Raw genomic sequence first — 15,605 nt, 5'->3', positions numbered from 1 at the left:
AAATTTAGTTCTTATTTAGAACTTGCAAATTTCAAAATATGGATTATATTTTTATGGGCATTAATCACCATTTTTGATGATAAAACGAGCAATGTATCAAGGTTTAATTTATCAATTTTTATCGTAATTTTTTCATGTTCAGCATATTTTAAAGATATTTTAAATACATTTTCTCTGGGAAAAATCGGGAGCCAAGACAGACACCACGTTGTAAGCGGGATCGCGAGTTATCTGGGCACGAGTTATCGAGGGAGCGGTGTACTATTATTACCTCTCATTCTGTATTAAAGTCATCAAGAGTTTTACTATTTTATGAAAATCTGAATAATTATCGAAATAGAATCTAGCTATATATGTTGCTCTTAGAAAAGAAAAACAATCAGGGAAAAAACCCCCAAACCAAGTTATAATCATTACATACTGGTAGCAAGTATTGCATCATAAGCATATCAAGCCACATGGTTCTATTTTTGCAAACACGCATTAATACGAATATGTTAATGAGGGCAATGTTGTGCCCAGTCAACTCAAAGACACAAGTTCTACTTATGAGAAAATAAAAACATAAAACCATTTGATATTATTACTGTATCGTCACTTTAAACGATGGATGTCATATGAAAATAACAACAGTTAATATCTTTCATATGGATAACTTTTAACTTTCATCAGCTCTAATTTGGAAAAAGTTATATGGTAGGCAATGGTATGATAGTGTACACAGCTCTAATGAAGTGTGTAATGACTGTGGGGAGATTTTAATTCATCATATTCTAGGAAATTTACATTCACTGTCCTGGAAGTGTTGCTATTACTGGTATAATGCTATACAAAATGGAAATCTTGTGCAACAGTGTGTGGACTGATGAATGAATTAATCTGGTAAGTGCAGGAATTTTCATTTGCTTACAATGTTTGATTCAAGTGGGGTTGGTAGGGGTGTTTCTTATAGTTTGAAGAGTTCTGGTCTGACATAACACATTTCTGGTTGTTGCCAGCTTTGTGGATGCTCTTGAGAGAGTTTGGATTTCTGTAGCCAGTGATGTGTATTACCTTGTGTCTGGAAAAGTATTTTCTGTTATAGTTCTTTGCTCAGAACATCACAAATTTTATCATATCTGAAGCTCAATAAATTTCCCAGTCAGTGTCATTAAATGTAACTAAAAGTAACTAAATTGTTTCACACAACTTATTTAAAACCAATTACTTTTAACAACATTTACTGATGTTGAACTTTAAATTTGCTAAGTTACAGAGAGGAAAAATTTGCCATGCTGGGTATAGTTTCTAGCATAATACCAAATAGCCCAACTTTGTGTGCATGTATGTCTGTCTCTCAGAATGTTTTGTATGTTGTGTTAACAAAGATTAAGAGACCTCAAGTTGCTTTATGAGTGAATTTCTTTTTGTTATATATCTTTTGTCATTTTTGTTTGATTTTATAACAACTCTGTTGGAGATTTCTACTTTTTAAACATAGTTCCCAGTGCATGAACAGACCACCGGCATGAGACAACCAGACTGAGATAAGAAGAGTTAAGGGTAGCAAAACAGCTAGATGACTCTGTCGCATGGGCTAGGATATGCATGTCTTTGAACTTGCATGTGTATGATCACACAAGTCTCTGCCAAAAGAGAAAACCTCCAGTAGAAATCCCGTTTGAAAAAATTTGAGACTTTTTCTTCACTCTATTGTGACATGTTGGAATTAAAGAAAGAATGCATTCAAAAACTGTTTTCACGTCTTGATAATTAAATGTTTGACACAAGCCTTCACATTAATTTATTAGACCAAAAGAGCAAAATAAAAAGTAGAGAAGTGTGAATGGTACATTATACTTGAACTCCAACACTGATAGGCTTCTTACTGACCCAAAGTACAAGCCCCCAACAAAGGTTGGTCTAGGTCTGTTATGTGAAATGTAGAACTAATGTACTTAAGTGCAAACAATTTATCTTCCTTCAGTCACAGTGATGTATACCTATGACATTCTGATCACTACATCAAATGACTTCTTTCTTACCCAGAGTGCAAGCGGTTCACAAAGTTTGGTCACATATACAATACAGAAATAATGTTATTGTGTAAAAACCATTTTTTCCTTTCAGAGTTGACATAACCTTTAACCCTTTGATCACAAAATTGATAGACTTCTTTACTCCATGTGCAGAAGTTTGATAAAGTTTGGTAACTGTAAATGGTGGAAAACTCAGGTATTGTGAAAAAACCATTTTTCTGCTTTCAGTCAGTGACCTTGACCTTCAAATATTGAATCTGTGTGTGTGTGATTTGAATTTTTAATGTAGCTTTAACAATTTTTCAGTCTATCGCTACGATGTCTGCAGTGTGACAGTTTATAGTGATGTCTAGCAGTGGGGCATCATGCCACAGACATGTGGTATGATGTCCCACCCAGTCACATTATCCTGACACCGGGACGACCAGTCCTAACACTAACCTCATAATGCTGAGTGCCAAGCGAGGTAGCTGTTAGTACCATTTTTCTGCTTTCAGTCAGTGACCTTGACCTTCAAACATTAAATCTAGAGTCAATTATGTTCTTCTTTTGCCCAAGGGAAAGCCATCCAGAAAGTTTGGTAACTGTATGTCTAGGTGGTGGGCAATTCAAGTTATTATTCAGACAACCACTGATCCTCTTCCAGTCACAGTAGCCTTGACTGCTGATCTTTTAATACCCAAATAATATGGTTCTTCCATACCCTAAGTGCAAGCCATCCAGAAAGTTTGATGCACAACTCAATTTATTGTGCTGAACCCATTTCTCCTCTGAGTCAGTAGCCTTTACTTTACTTTCTTACCTCAAATTTGATAAAATTCATCTTTAACCAAAAGCAAGCCATCCATCAAGTTGTCCTGACATACCTCACCTGGATCACTGATGTTAGCAAGTGAATGCAAATTCACACATATAATGAAACTGTATTAATGCTGCTACAAAATCATTTGCATCTATCAGAAAAGTGTTCAAGCAAGGACACATTCCATTATATTTGATCAAAGTCTGTCAAGTTACCTTGTACAATATGTAGTTAAAAGTATTTTTCTTTTAGCAATAGCAGCCATGTAACACTGGCCATATCTGATTGTGCATTGCCATCATTTTAACAAATCTTAAAGACTACTGTGACAGGATATTTATTTTCCAATTTGGTCTCATTCTTTTTAGTGTTTTATTTTCTTTAGAAGATATTGTTTGAAATCTTTATATATTTTTAGTAATATTTTTTATACCTTGCTTCTAGAGTAGTGTATTTATGGTAAAGACTTCCTGTGATAATATGACTGAACAGGAAAGCATGACATTTTGACTGCAAATTCAACAGATAATAACTTAAAAGCAATCAGTGGATTACACACTATGTGTGATTTGTAATAATCTGGAAAGGACAAAGACATTACTGGAATATGGTTGTACTACTAAAGAGCTAAAGGAGCATAAAACAGTTAACATTACTTGGCTTCTATTGGCAGGGTTGGCTTGGCTTCTGTGTTCAATGTTTATTGAGATGGATTTGTTACAACACTATGGTCTTAAGGTAACAGAAAAGAGTGAAAACAAGTTTTTGTTAAATACAACAAACATTTTATTTCCGTAACATACAAAGAGAAAATGTTAAAAAAACCAACACCCCCCCCCATAAAACCCCACATAACTTACAGTATTGCAATTAAATCCCAAATAATCCTAGAATTTCTAACACTAGTCCTAGTGATTAATGTTCTGAATAAATTTAGTGGTGGTTAGCTCCACTTAAATGCACATCGCTTAACTGCATAGATCGCTTAAGTGCATAGCAAAAGTATGGTCCTGTTTTTCCTTCATTAATATGCATAGTAATGAATATCGGATAAATGTATATCAGTTACATGCATAAATCGTTTAAATGCATTCAATTTGTTGGTCTCAACCATTAACTTTTTACGTATTTGACACCGCTTAATTGCATAAACATGGACCAGACATCTAAAGTGGAGGTCAAGGCTGTATACGTGTAGACTGCTATCCCAAAGATCGTAGAAAATTGTAGAGTGGTGCCCTGGCCAACCTCTATGTTCATCAGCTAAGGCATTATTAATGCTGGTGCACTGGCTCTAGAGCTATAAATTATTGCCAGCTGGCAGCGGCCAGATGACCACCTGATGAGTCATCAGTCACAGTAATCTCAGTGATGCCGATATCTGTTCAAACGTCCAGCATGAAGGAAAGGATTCTGATCTACAGGATGTGGAGGAGTCTACCAACGATTTGTCTGTCCCGCCGCCAAACTTTGCTACTGCCTCTAAAAGTGTGATACTATTAAAGCATTTCTGGAAGCACATGGGTGCAAATCGATTGATGGATTTTATAACTTGCAGACTACTGTCCATGAGACTGGCTGCTACAACTGTGTTAAAAACAGTTATGGACTTTTTTACCAAGTAACTTGCAAACTTTTTGCAATGACTTTAATGTCTTTCTTTTTACGTAAACTTATTACTTTACTAGGAACTAATAGTGACCTGTATACTATTTTGCTACCAAAGTGCGATACACACTGTTAATAATAATTTCGGCAATAACAGTTTATAGTGTTTATCTGAATTTATATGTACATATTGTGGAATTAAATGTATATGTAAATGTTTAATACACTGAAACACATTTATATAGCATATGAGCTTTATTTGTATGATTTTCCATTTTACAGGTACATGTACATTGTAAATATACATGAATTTTGCTTAAATGCATACTTGGTTTATATGCATAGCTTAGGTACAATCCCGATGCAATGCATAAAAGCGGAGTTGACTGTACTTCAAAATAAATCTAATGCTGGAAGTGTTGATGTGTCTGTGATGGCCTGAATAGCAATGACGAGACAACAATCTTTTGCTGAATCATAATGATAATAATAATAATATTCAAGAATATCTCCTTGTTTGAATTTCACTATAATTCTAAGTCTTTATTTCCAAGAATATTATTTTAGACGAGTACCTTGTTTTTCTAGTGAATAAATAATCTAAATAAATAAATTCCAGCCCAAATGAAACACTGGACACAATAATCACTGGTTTCTGCTTCAGATTTTATTGCAGGAATAAAAAATATTTCCTGTAAAAAGATGTTTTACTCCTCTACATGACAGTGACCTAGGTCACAGTCAGCATTTTAAAAAAAACTATTACTGAATGGAAAATTTCATTTTTGAAGGACCCAAATGTTTACCAGATAAAATCTTAGTTATAATCGGAAGTATGTTACTAAACTATAACAAAGAACATGGTGAACACAATGTCCTCGACTCATACCAAGATAACTATGATTACTTCTCTTAATAATGATCCTAATATTAAACCCATATACACAGAGAAAATATTAGCTGTGTATTAGTTGTTTACAGAATGAAAACAACTATTAATGATTTTGGTCAGGTACTCAGTGAACTTGATTTTCAACAAAGTCAGCTATGAAATTACATAACCCACAGAATATAATGGAAAAAAAAGTATTTAAAAAAAACTAATAAACAATGCCTATTATATTTACATAGCAGACTATACTATATGCAATTAGACATTATCTAGAAAGGACTAAAAATATTTATGGATTTTTGGTTGGATTAGTCATTAATAAATAAAGTAGTATATAAGCGGTCAGACTGGCTTCAGCATTTAAAGTCTATTGAAATATCCAAGCATAAATAGTCTCCCAATGCTAAAATACCAAAATCTAAACAATCAAAGAATCATTTGAAATTCAATAATTGATGGAAACAGGAGTTTCAGTGGTGAGAATCTAGTTCAAAGAGACATGAATATCCATTCTGCAATTCCTGTCAAGTCAATTTTAAGAACTTCCTACATTCAACCCAGACATCACATAGAGAATACATCACAGAATTAATAAATGAAACCTTGTGAAGAAATAACAGTAACAGATTCCTCTGCCTTTGCAAAAAATGAAATCAGAAATAAATACCTAATACATTTCTCTGAGTAATAAATATCAATAAAGGTTATAATATCTTACCTTCAGAGAAAACTGGTACATAGGATTAATTCTGTTAAGGTCATTGAGAATGAAGTAGATCAGGGAAGCTCTAGCAGCAGCTGGTCTGTAGTGTTCACGGGCATTATTAATTTCTATCTCTGTTTTCTTGGCCTCAGCAGACTTCAACTCAATCTCAGCAGCAGTCCTCTTGGTTGTCTCAAGATTCTCTACCAATGCATAATCTCCCAAGAAGTTCCCTTGTGCTGCAGACAAGCGGGCAAGCAGGTTGTCTTCTAACTCCTTCAGTGTGATTTTGAATTGGTTTTGCTGTCGAGTCAAATCAGATTTCAGTTTCTCCAAGTCAGGTCTTTCCTTGCTAACAACTGCTGCCAGGAGCTGATCCTCAAGACCATCCCTCGTGACAGTAAAATTGATCAGTGTGGTCTGCGCTTGCATCTCAGGCTTATAGTGAGGATTAGCAAGCTTGGTCTGTAGAATTAAACGAAAGTCTGCATGATACTCAACTTCCTTGTCTCCCATCTTGATGGCACGTCCTTTTTTGATGGTGTTTCTTCCCAGCAGGGCATCCAGCACTGGGTCAATACTCTCTCCAATGTTTTCTAGCAGCACTACATCTCCTTGTGAAACTGCTCTCTCAATTGCATCTAAGTAGCCCTTTGCACCTAGTCGAACAATTTTAAGGTTGGCCCCATACCTGTTCTTGATCCACTTAATTCCTTGCAATTGTGGATCAATCATTAGAGGCCACCTTTCACAGTTTGTCAGAATTGTGGCATTCTCTGTAGACATGCGATCACTTGGCAGACCTTGATTATTCCAAGATGCTATTGTGGCATCATCGGTCAGCAGAGTTAATGGGTCTAGACCTTCTGATAGTGGGATAGGATTCTTTAATGTTCCCAGAAATGGTAGCCAGTACTTATCAACAAGGCTTAATCTGTATTGCTTTGTAAAACAACCCACATAGGACACAAAGGCAGTAATCATCAGGATGTCACCTGGAAGTGTTTTCTCCTGTTTTCTGAAAGATGCTACTGATTCTGCCCATCTGACATTCTCTGAGGCAAGTCCCCCTACAAGACGATTTGCCAATTCTATTGTTTTGGCAGTTGATTCTGCTTCTTGCTGACAACGCAGTTTCTCACCTGTGGCCCGCTCAAATTTGGCCGTCAATTCTGCCAAGTCAGCTTCCAATGCATTTATCTTATTTGTGATGATTCTGAGTTTTTCTCTAGCAGCAGACAAATCTGCATTGGCTTGAGCCAGAGCTAATCTTTTTGGTTCTACTTCACAGAAAACCTCATAGTATTTAATGATGTTAATAACCCAGGAACAAAGACCACCAGCAGCTAATGACTTGCCGCGGATAAAATCAGGATCAAACTCTGGATCTGCAAGATAGGGCTGTACTGCTTTCCTGCAGTTCTCATGAATGTTGTCTTTATCATAATTCAAAAGATTTTCTAACAAGGCATCTACCTGAAAGACAAGCCAGATTCCTGAATTTAACATTACATAATTGAACTATTCACTGCTTATTTCTAAAGTGTATATAAATAATTGATGATTCTAATTCAAACTGCAATATAAAGCCACATTTATCAAATGACTAGAAATATGTTATATAACATATATGCCCCCACGAATAAAATGCAAATGAATATCAAAGCTTTAAGCAAACAATTCACCTAGTAGTATGAATACAAATGCACACATATACTAAAACTATAGACAGAAAAGCTTGCAGCACAAAGTTGCCAGATTATGTTATGTTTGTGATCTGTCTTCTTTCCTACACTATATACATATATACAAATACAAGCATACATATACATACTTGGCTTTAAAGTGTTGGTATAAATCAATTTGATATACAAATACTGTTGGTATATCAAACTATGAGTCACCCATGTCACGTTAGTATGCATATATAAACATTGTTTCAACAGTAGGCTATCAATTCTATACTCTCTAAAGCAGTGATAAATTTCCATTCATTAATCATTAGCGATGTAAGAAAATGAGAAAACACCATTAATAATCCCAATTTTCAAAATTAGTTGAATATGGCACACAATTTCATCGTAATCTTTTCTGCTTTCCATTTTATCTCTTATTCTCTCTCATGCGTAAGAGACAAATACTGGGAAATTTGTGGATAAAGAGATTTATTTATATAAAACCTATAACATGTTGTTGTTGTTGTTGTTGTTGTTGTAGGGTTTAACGCCATTTTTCAGCACAAGATAGGCTATACACGGCAGCCAGTATAATTGGTGGAGGAAGAACCCTAGAAAACCCCGGGAAGAACCACCGACCCACGAGAAGCTACTGGCAGGCTTCCCCACGTACCCATGTTAGCTGAGCCTGAGACTTGAACTCACGCAGACAGAGGTGAGATGGCAGTGATCCGAAAACCTATAACATGGTTCTAAAAACAGATTGTTTAATGTTAAAATGTCTGATGGTTGCTCCCCCCCCACTGTGATTGTTTAAATCGGCAAACTATTCAACAAGAAAGAAACATATGGATAGATAACAAAATAAATGCCTTTATGGTAATTCTCCCCAACCCACTACATATTCCTCTCATTCTGTTGGTTGGTCTGTCAGTTTTACAACAGTGTATCTGTCCCGTCATAGGAAGATATGGCAACATTCCATGAAAAAACAAGAGAAGTGGATTTTCTCTAGTGTCACATGTGACCAATGGAAAGGGGAGAGACAGAAATGGAGGACAGAAACAATTTTATAGTCGATAGCAATGTTAACTGTAGCATAACAATGACTTAGATCAATGGTAAGTATATTTAAATATTTGAATTACCTCTTGTAGGTTCATCATTTTGCTTAGTTTATATTCCCCACTGCATTACAATAACATTGCCAGTAAGTGAATGCTCCTGTTTCTTCATTTAAACCATCTTTCATATATAATTTCCAAATAATTTATTTTGAATAAATTTTTTTATATAGTTTATGAGTGTGTGTTTCATTTGGAATTTCAATGCAACTTTAAAAAAATATTTGGTCATATTGCTGCCATGTCTGCAGTGTGGCACTTTATAGTAATGTCTAGCAATGAGGCATCAAGCCGCAGACATGTAGCATGATGTCCCACCCAGTCACGTTATCCTGACACCAGGCTGACCTGTCCTAACACTAACCTCTTAATGCTGAGTGCCTAGCAAGGCAGCTGCTTGTACCACTTTTATTAGCCTTTGGTATGACTCGGCTGGGTACAAACTGGTGACCTGCATCCAAGGTGGATGTCCGTATATAGTTTATGAATAATATTGTTTAAGTTTAGCAAAACTTGATTAACAATATGTGTTTAACATATTTCTCATTTGAAAAGTACACAGGAGGCTGAGGGTGAGAAAAATCCCCAAATTAACATTCAGTCTGAAAGCCAAGTTTTTTAACATGAGAATAATACAGTTTCAATTTAATTAGTATAGTAACAGAAATCTTCCACATTTTCAGCTCTGCTGCTTGAGGACCAGTAAAACATAGTCTGTCATCCATTCATTACAAAAGTTTTCTCCTCCAACTACAGGTATAGTTGGTTGTAAATGAAAAGAGTTCAGACTGGATGTCCAACTTCGTCATTTTATGATTTCCACCAATCTCTTCTTGGCTAGTCAGAATGCCACTCCCTATGAATTCATATAATACTGAAAGAAACTGCAAATGTTTTTTTTAATATACTTGAACTCTTTCATATTTTGGATTTATGACAGTTATTATCAATATGCAATATTGTTTTCAAACATGTAACCTGGATTGCTCACAAAGCATGGAGAGTACAGAGGTATCTTCTTAAATGCCCCCACCTCTTTTATATGGTAAGAATCACATGGCACCCACAAGTCTGTTGTAAATAGTGCCCCTCAAGGATGACAATCACTCTAATGTAGTTAGTGGCCATAATATTACTGCAAAAACTGTTAAATTTACCCATTGTGAGTGGCCACCTAATGGTAGTTTTCAGATAGAAATCTCATTAATATTGGTTAGAGAGTCTGCCTTGGATGCACGAGGTTGTGGGTTCAACCCCCTGCAGTGTCTTGTCAAAGACATAAAAATGGTACAAGTAGCTGCTTCACTTGGTGCTCAGCATTAAAAGTTAGAGTTAGGACTGGCTGGCCTGGTGTCAGGATAATGTGACTGGGTGGGACATCATGCTACATGTCTGTGGTATGATTCCCAAGTGCTAGATACAACTATAAACTGCCACAATGCAGTCATTGTAGTGATATGACTGAAAACTGTTTAAAGCCAAGTTAAAAATCCAAATCACACACAATCTGATTATCCTTAGTGATGTGTGTTCCTCAGATATTAGGTCTTGTCATTTTGATAATTACTGGATATCATTACCACCATTAATCATGGCTGCTGTCTCAGAGATTATCAAATGTAGTTAAGCAGGTATCAAAAACAAAAAAAACAAAACAAAACAAAAAACAAACAGAAAGTTGATCACATGAAAAACTCACTTCAAATGTAAGCACTAAGCATCTTATGTAACAAGAACAAATTGCCAATGAAGAAAAAAGTTGTTACTAAAAAGTGCAAAATGTCAGACATTCTCAGTTGAGAACAACATGTGAAAGCAAATCAACACAACAAAACATGAGCGAGTCCTTTGATCACCGCCTAGAAATTTTATGTCAGAAAGATTCAAAGAAACAGTGTCAACATACATTCAACAGCAGTGTGTGAAATAGAAATGGCTGTATGGGATAGTTACAGTCAGATGTTTGTAGTAAATTTTACTTCCAATAAAAACATTAGAGCAGGACTGAAAATACATTTTTCTACTCTCTGTTACTTCTGCATGAAGGTTTTAACAAGTTATGGCACGTAGTCTTGTGATGATACACAGACTTTACCTTGCTCATCATTCCTGCTTTTATCCCCTTCCAACTTTTGTCTTTGGGTATCTTTCCACCAGGAGCTAGAAGACACATGACAGCACAGCACACATTAACTACTGCTGCAGGTGGAGCACCAAATGACTTCAGTTCTGTCAAATTATTCTGTCAAAATAAAAACAGTTTAACTACAGCATGTCATATGGTTACTAAAGTACATGCTACAAATGAACTTTTAAAAGACCCTAAATCTGCAAAAATGTAAATTGTCATGAATAGATTGATTGGTATAATAAAACATTACAATACAAATAAGAGTTCTTCAATGATGTCATCATCATGTGAAAACGAAATCATGTCATGTAATGAAATGGTGGTGTCGCACTGAAAAACAATTTTGTCCAGAAATAAACCTTTTTGGATGATATTTAACATAATGCACATGCACTGCCTTCTACAATAAGCTGCCAAATGCTAGAAAAAGGCTAATCCAGACATAAAGTAACTGAACTATCATGGGTCATATTTTTCCTATATTCCTATAAAAAGATCATCCTAGTTCACAAAATGTTTTCATCAATTTCTAAGAAAGAATGTAAATAATATGACTTTAATCATTATTAGGTTAGGAGAAATTAATAACTTATGTGTTTCATGCTGTTTTCATTCATATGCCAAGTCTGCCAAGATTTGCAGTTCAAATAAAATTTTAATTTTAATCAATTTATGTGAAGAGACTGAGCTGTGAAATAAATAATTATGAAAATAAATACTGAGGTTTATGTATTTATGTTTCCAACTGGAAACATGGATTTCACAATGGAAATGTAGCTTTTGAGGGTGGGTGGGTAAAACCAGTTTTATTGCATAGCTTCTTATTCCAGGATGGAATTACCCTCATCATTATAATCAGAATTATGAACCCCCATAGAGAGTGCGTGAAAGGATTCAGAATGCCCATACAAAAATCTGCTGCCCAAGTCCCTGGCACAAGCACCAGAGATTTATCTTTTTCAGAACCAGATTACTCATGGGACATGGGGGGGGGGGGGTCCTGGCAATACTGGCAAGTAATTATTACAGCATTAAAATTAGTTTTGCAACTACCCACCCCCCATTTTAATATCAGTTATAGGTCAACTTGTTGGTACTGCAAAAGTGAATTTGCCAGTGTGGTGAGAGGGGAATCAATCAACAGCTGCACTCAATATTCATGAATTCTGGTGCAATAACTTGTGCTAAATAAGCTAATACTTCTTGTCATAATTAATAGTGGGATTTAAGACAATATTAAGTGGTGCAAATCATCAGTTATTCAAGAGAATTTTGGAAAACTCACAGTTCACAACAAGTGATTAAACTGAACTACAACCATCATATCAGAACTACAGACAATTTATTGTTACGATTCTATGGTCATACATGACGAAACAGAAAGAAACAAAAGCAACAAGTTTCGTAATACTTAAACCAAAAATTTAATTATCTAAGCCATCAGAATGAAAATGCAAGAGGAACTTACATTATTATGAACTGGATCCAAAATAGTCCTTAAAAGTTCTATTCAAGTCCTAAAGAATGGAATGTTCCAAATGTTTATCAGATCCTCAAATGCATGTATCACAATGGCACAGACCAGAATTCATCTGAATAATTCATAATAGTCCCAGAATAATGTTCTAGTCTAATGTCACAGCACTTTGTAATTCTAATGAATAATCCAAACAAATAACTCCTCTCAAATTGTCCAAACACATCATTAAGCACATCTGCAGATCAATTTTAACATATGAAACAAGAATCAGAAATAGAAATCAATTCAAAACAGGAATGGATCTAATTGTTCAATTTTCTCTTTATATATACCTTCAAGAGTCTATTACGATTAACTGTCGCAATATAACGCACAACAGATCTTAAGGCTCAATCTAATATTTAAAAATAACTATTCAAGTGACCTAACCCATTCAATAGGAAATAACATATTTCTTCTAAGAATCCACCTGACCCCATCAGCCAATGAGAACACCAATCTGACCCCACTAGCCAATGAGAAACAACCCCAAAGTTGTCAACAAGTTTTATTATTAGAAACATGACATCTATTTATAGATACTGTGTAATCTAAATTCATAATATCTTAAATATAATTTATACCCAAGTCAAAAAAAGTAGCTATCTAATATCTTGACTACAGATGATCAGTACAATTTAGTCATGAACAAATATTACACATAATACGGATATATTTATGTACAAAAAGTAACCAAAAAAAACACATACACAACACCATAACATTGATTAAAAGGTACAGACTTTTGATAATGAAATCGATAGGCTTCTTCCCAAGCCCAAGTGCAAGCAATTCACAAAGTTCTGTATAGGTTATAGAGAATTCTAGCTATTGTGTGAAAACCATTTTCACTCTGTCATAGTGACCTTGGTCTTTGAGATGTTGAACTTCGGTCCTTCATTATCCATAGTGTAAGCCATCCACAACTTTTGGTAACTGTATACACTGGGCAACTGAAGTTATTGTGTAAAAATAAAATTAGTGACAGACGTGGATGCACATCAGAACATATTAGTCTACACAGTTGGTCAACTCCCTTTTAAGGGATATTCATGGGCAAACTATGATACAAAGCCATGTCCAAACCAACGAATATTGGAAAAATTGTTTATGGAACCAGTGTGTGTGATTTAAATTTTTAACATAGCTTTAACAATTTTTCAGTCATATCGCTACAATGTCTGCAGTGTGGCAGGTTATAGTGATGTCTAGCACTAGGGCATCATGACACAGACATGTAGCATGATGTCCCACCCAGTCACATTATCCAGACACCAGGCCAACCAGTCCTAACACTAACCTCTTAGTGCTGAGCGCCATGTGAGGCAGCTGTTAGTTTCATTTTTTTAGAAGTCTTTGGTATGACTTCGCTGGGGATCGAACCCACGACCTCCCATATCCGAGGCAGATGCTCCAACCACTAGGCCACCAGAGTATTGTGTTTATGGAACCAGGCTGATAGATTTATCTCAGTCACATGCTTTCAAGATATATCAATTATCTTAAAATAACTGTTTGATGTCAATGTAATTGGTTTTCAAAGGAATGATTTAGCCAGAATGAATTATTACTTGCATTAGCATCTGTTGCAAGGCATAAAATCTGAATTTCCATGGGAGACAGTGAACACACTACCTTGTTCAAAGTATTGAGGGCCTCTTTTGCAGCCATAAGGGCAGGTTCAGCTTTAGCAAGATCTCTTTGACAGTCTCGCTGCTTCTTGCTAACTTCTTCATTGATTTTAGACACTTTTTTTTCCTCTTCATCTGCAATAGCTTTTTCTCTGGACACCTTTTCTGTCTCAGCTCCTACAATTTGGATTAGTTTGTTGGCATCTTCATTCTTCGATGCCAGTTCTACCTCCTGTGAAGCCAACTTGCTCTTCAAGTCATCCACCTGAAAGAGTGGAAACAGCAACAAGTGTATACATCAATCACTGTTAATACTGAACCAAACAATTAAGATACCAAATCAGCAGCAGCAGCAGCAGCTTTCAGACAAAACTATTCCTTGCAAGAAATCTTGAAAACAACACAGACTGGACATCAGCAAAGACTTTTCACATTTTTTATCTTAGGGATATCCATGCTAATAATAATCGTTAAGAACTTGTTTGTTTTTCAATATCTGAAGAGGTATATGACAAGGATGAAACGAAATATATTTTTGTTTGTGATGACTTACAGGTCAACACATTACATATTCTTTTTGATGTTTTAAAAGACATTTTGTTGTCTATATTTAAAGAAACTATGTATACATGTGCGGTTGGAGACTTTACAGAAAATAATGAACCCTTCATCCAAGCATTTGTGATGGATGAGGGGCATTACTGGAGTAAAGCCGGAGGCGGAGCATGTATACACCCACCCATCCTTTGCTGCAAGTTGTGGTTTCATCATAAACGAGATCTCCCCTCCCCACATTATAGAGAAAAAAAAAACTTTGCTTTGAACTGTGAAAACAACTTTGTGTGGTGACCGGTTTAAATATGATACAACATGTGATAGATAAACAAGTTACCTTTTCTTTGAAGAGCACCTGTTTCCACTGATGGCAGAATATCATGCCACATATACATGCTCAGCCTCCGGCTTTACTCTAATAATGTCCTACATCCACCACAAATGACTGGATGTGGGGATCATTTTCTTAAATAAAAATCTAAAATCATTTTGGTAAATCCTGAACTGACTCATCTCAGTTGGACAGAAAAATGAATATCTTTGTGTTAGAATATTCACATTTTGTGCTCAATAGTTTAGCATTTTAAATAAAAAATTAATTAAAATGACATGGAAATTATTTTATTTATTAAATTTTATATTTAATATCACACAAAAGATGGTTCCATATCCCAATATACATTTCACATCAAACTGAGACAAATTCTGTGGTATATAAAAAAAGAAAAAATTAAAATTAAAAAAACTCCATAGCTAAGTTCAGACATAGAATGTAATCAGTGTATTAACTGAATCTGACACCTGTCAGATTGTATAACAAAGGCATGTTCAAGAATAAATTTGTTTTCTTTTCTTTTTATTGTGATATAAAATGGGTTTCTTTCCTATGTATGTAAGTGGCCCATACAGAGTTTCCAGGACTCATCTAGTATGGTTACCTCCATCA

General features: G+C 35.2%; 1 protein-coding gene across 1 annotated transcript in view; it reads right to left on the bottom strand.

The window, feature by feature from the left end:
- LOC149775161 (dynein beta chain, ciliary-like) overlaps positions 1–15,605 on the bottom strand; it is a 315,340-nt gene that overhangs the window by 48,260 nt on the left and 251,475 nt on the right. The window contains exons 39-41 of the mRNA XM_089944132.1: positions 14,109–14,369; positions 10,919–11,065; positions 6,039–7,499 (exon numbers count right to left, since the gene is read on the bottom strand). Of these exons, the coding sequence (XP_089800258.1) occupies positions 6,039–7,499; positions 10,919–11,065; positions 14,109–14,369 (1,869 nt within the window). The remainder of the gene's footprint in view (positions 1–6,038; positions 7,500–10,918; positions 11,066–14,108; positions 14,370–15,605) is intronic.

The sequence above is a fragment of the Sinohyriopsis cumingii genome, chromosome 19 (assembly GCF_028554795.1).
Source record: "Sinohyriopsis cumingii isolate HCF-2022 chromosome 19, ASM2855479v2, whole genome shotgun sequence".
NCBI lineage: Eukaryota > Metazoa > Mollusca > Bivalvia > Unionida > Unionidae > Sinohyriopsis > Sinohyriopsis cumingii.
Note: the sequence above shows the minus strand (reverse complement) of the source record. Positions and strands in the feature narration are given on the sequence as shown.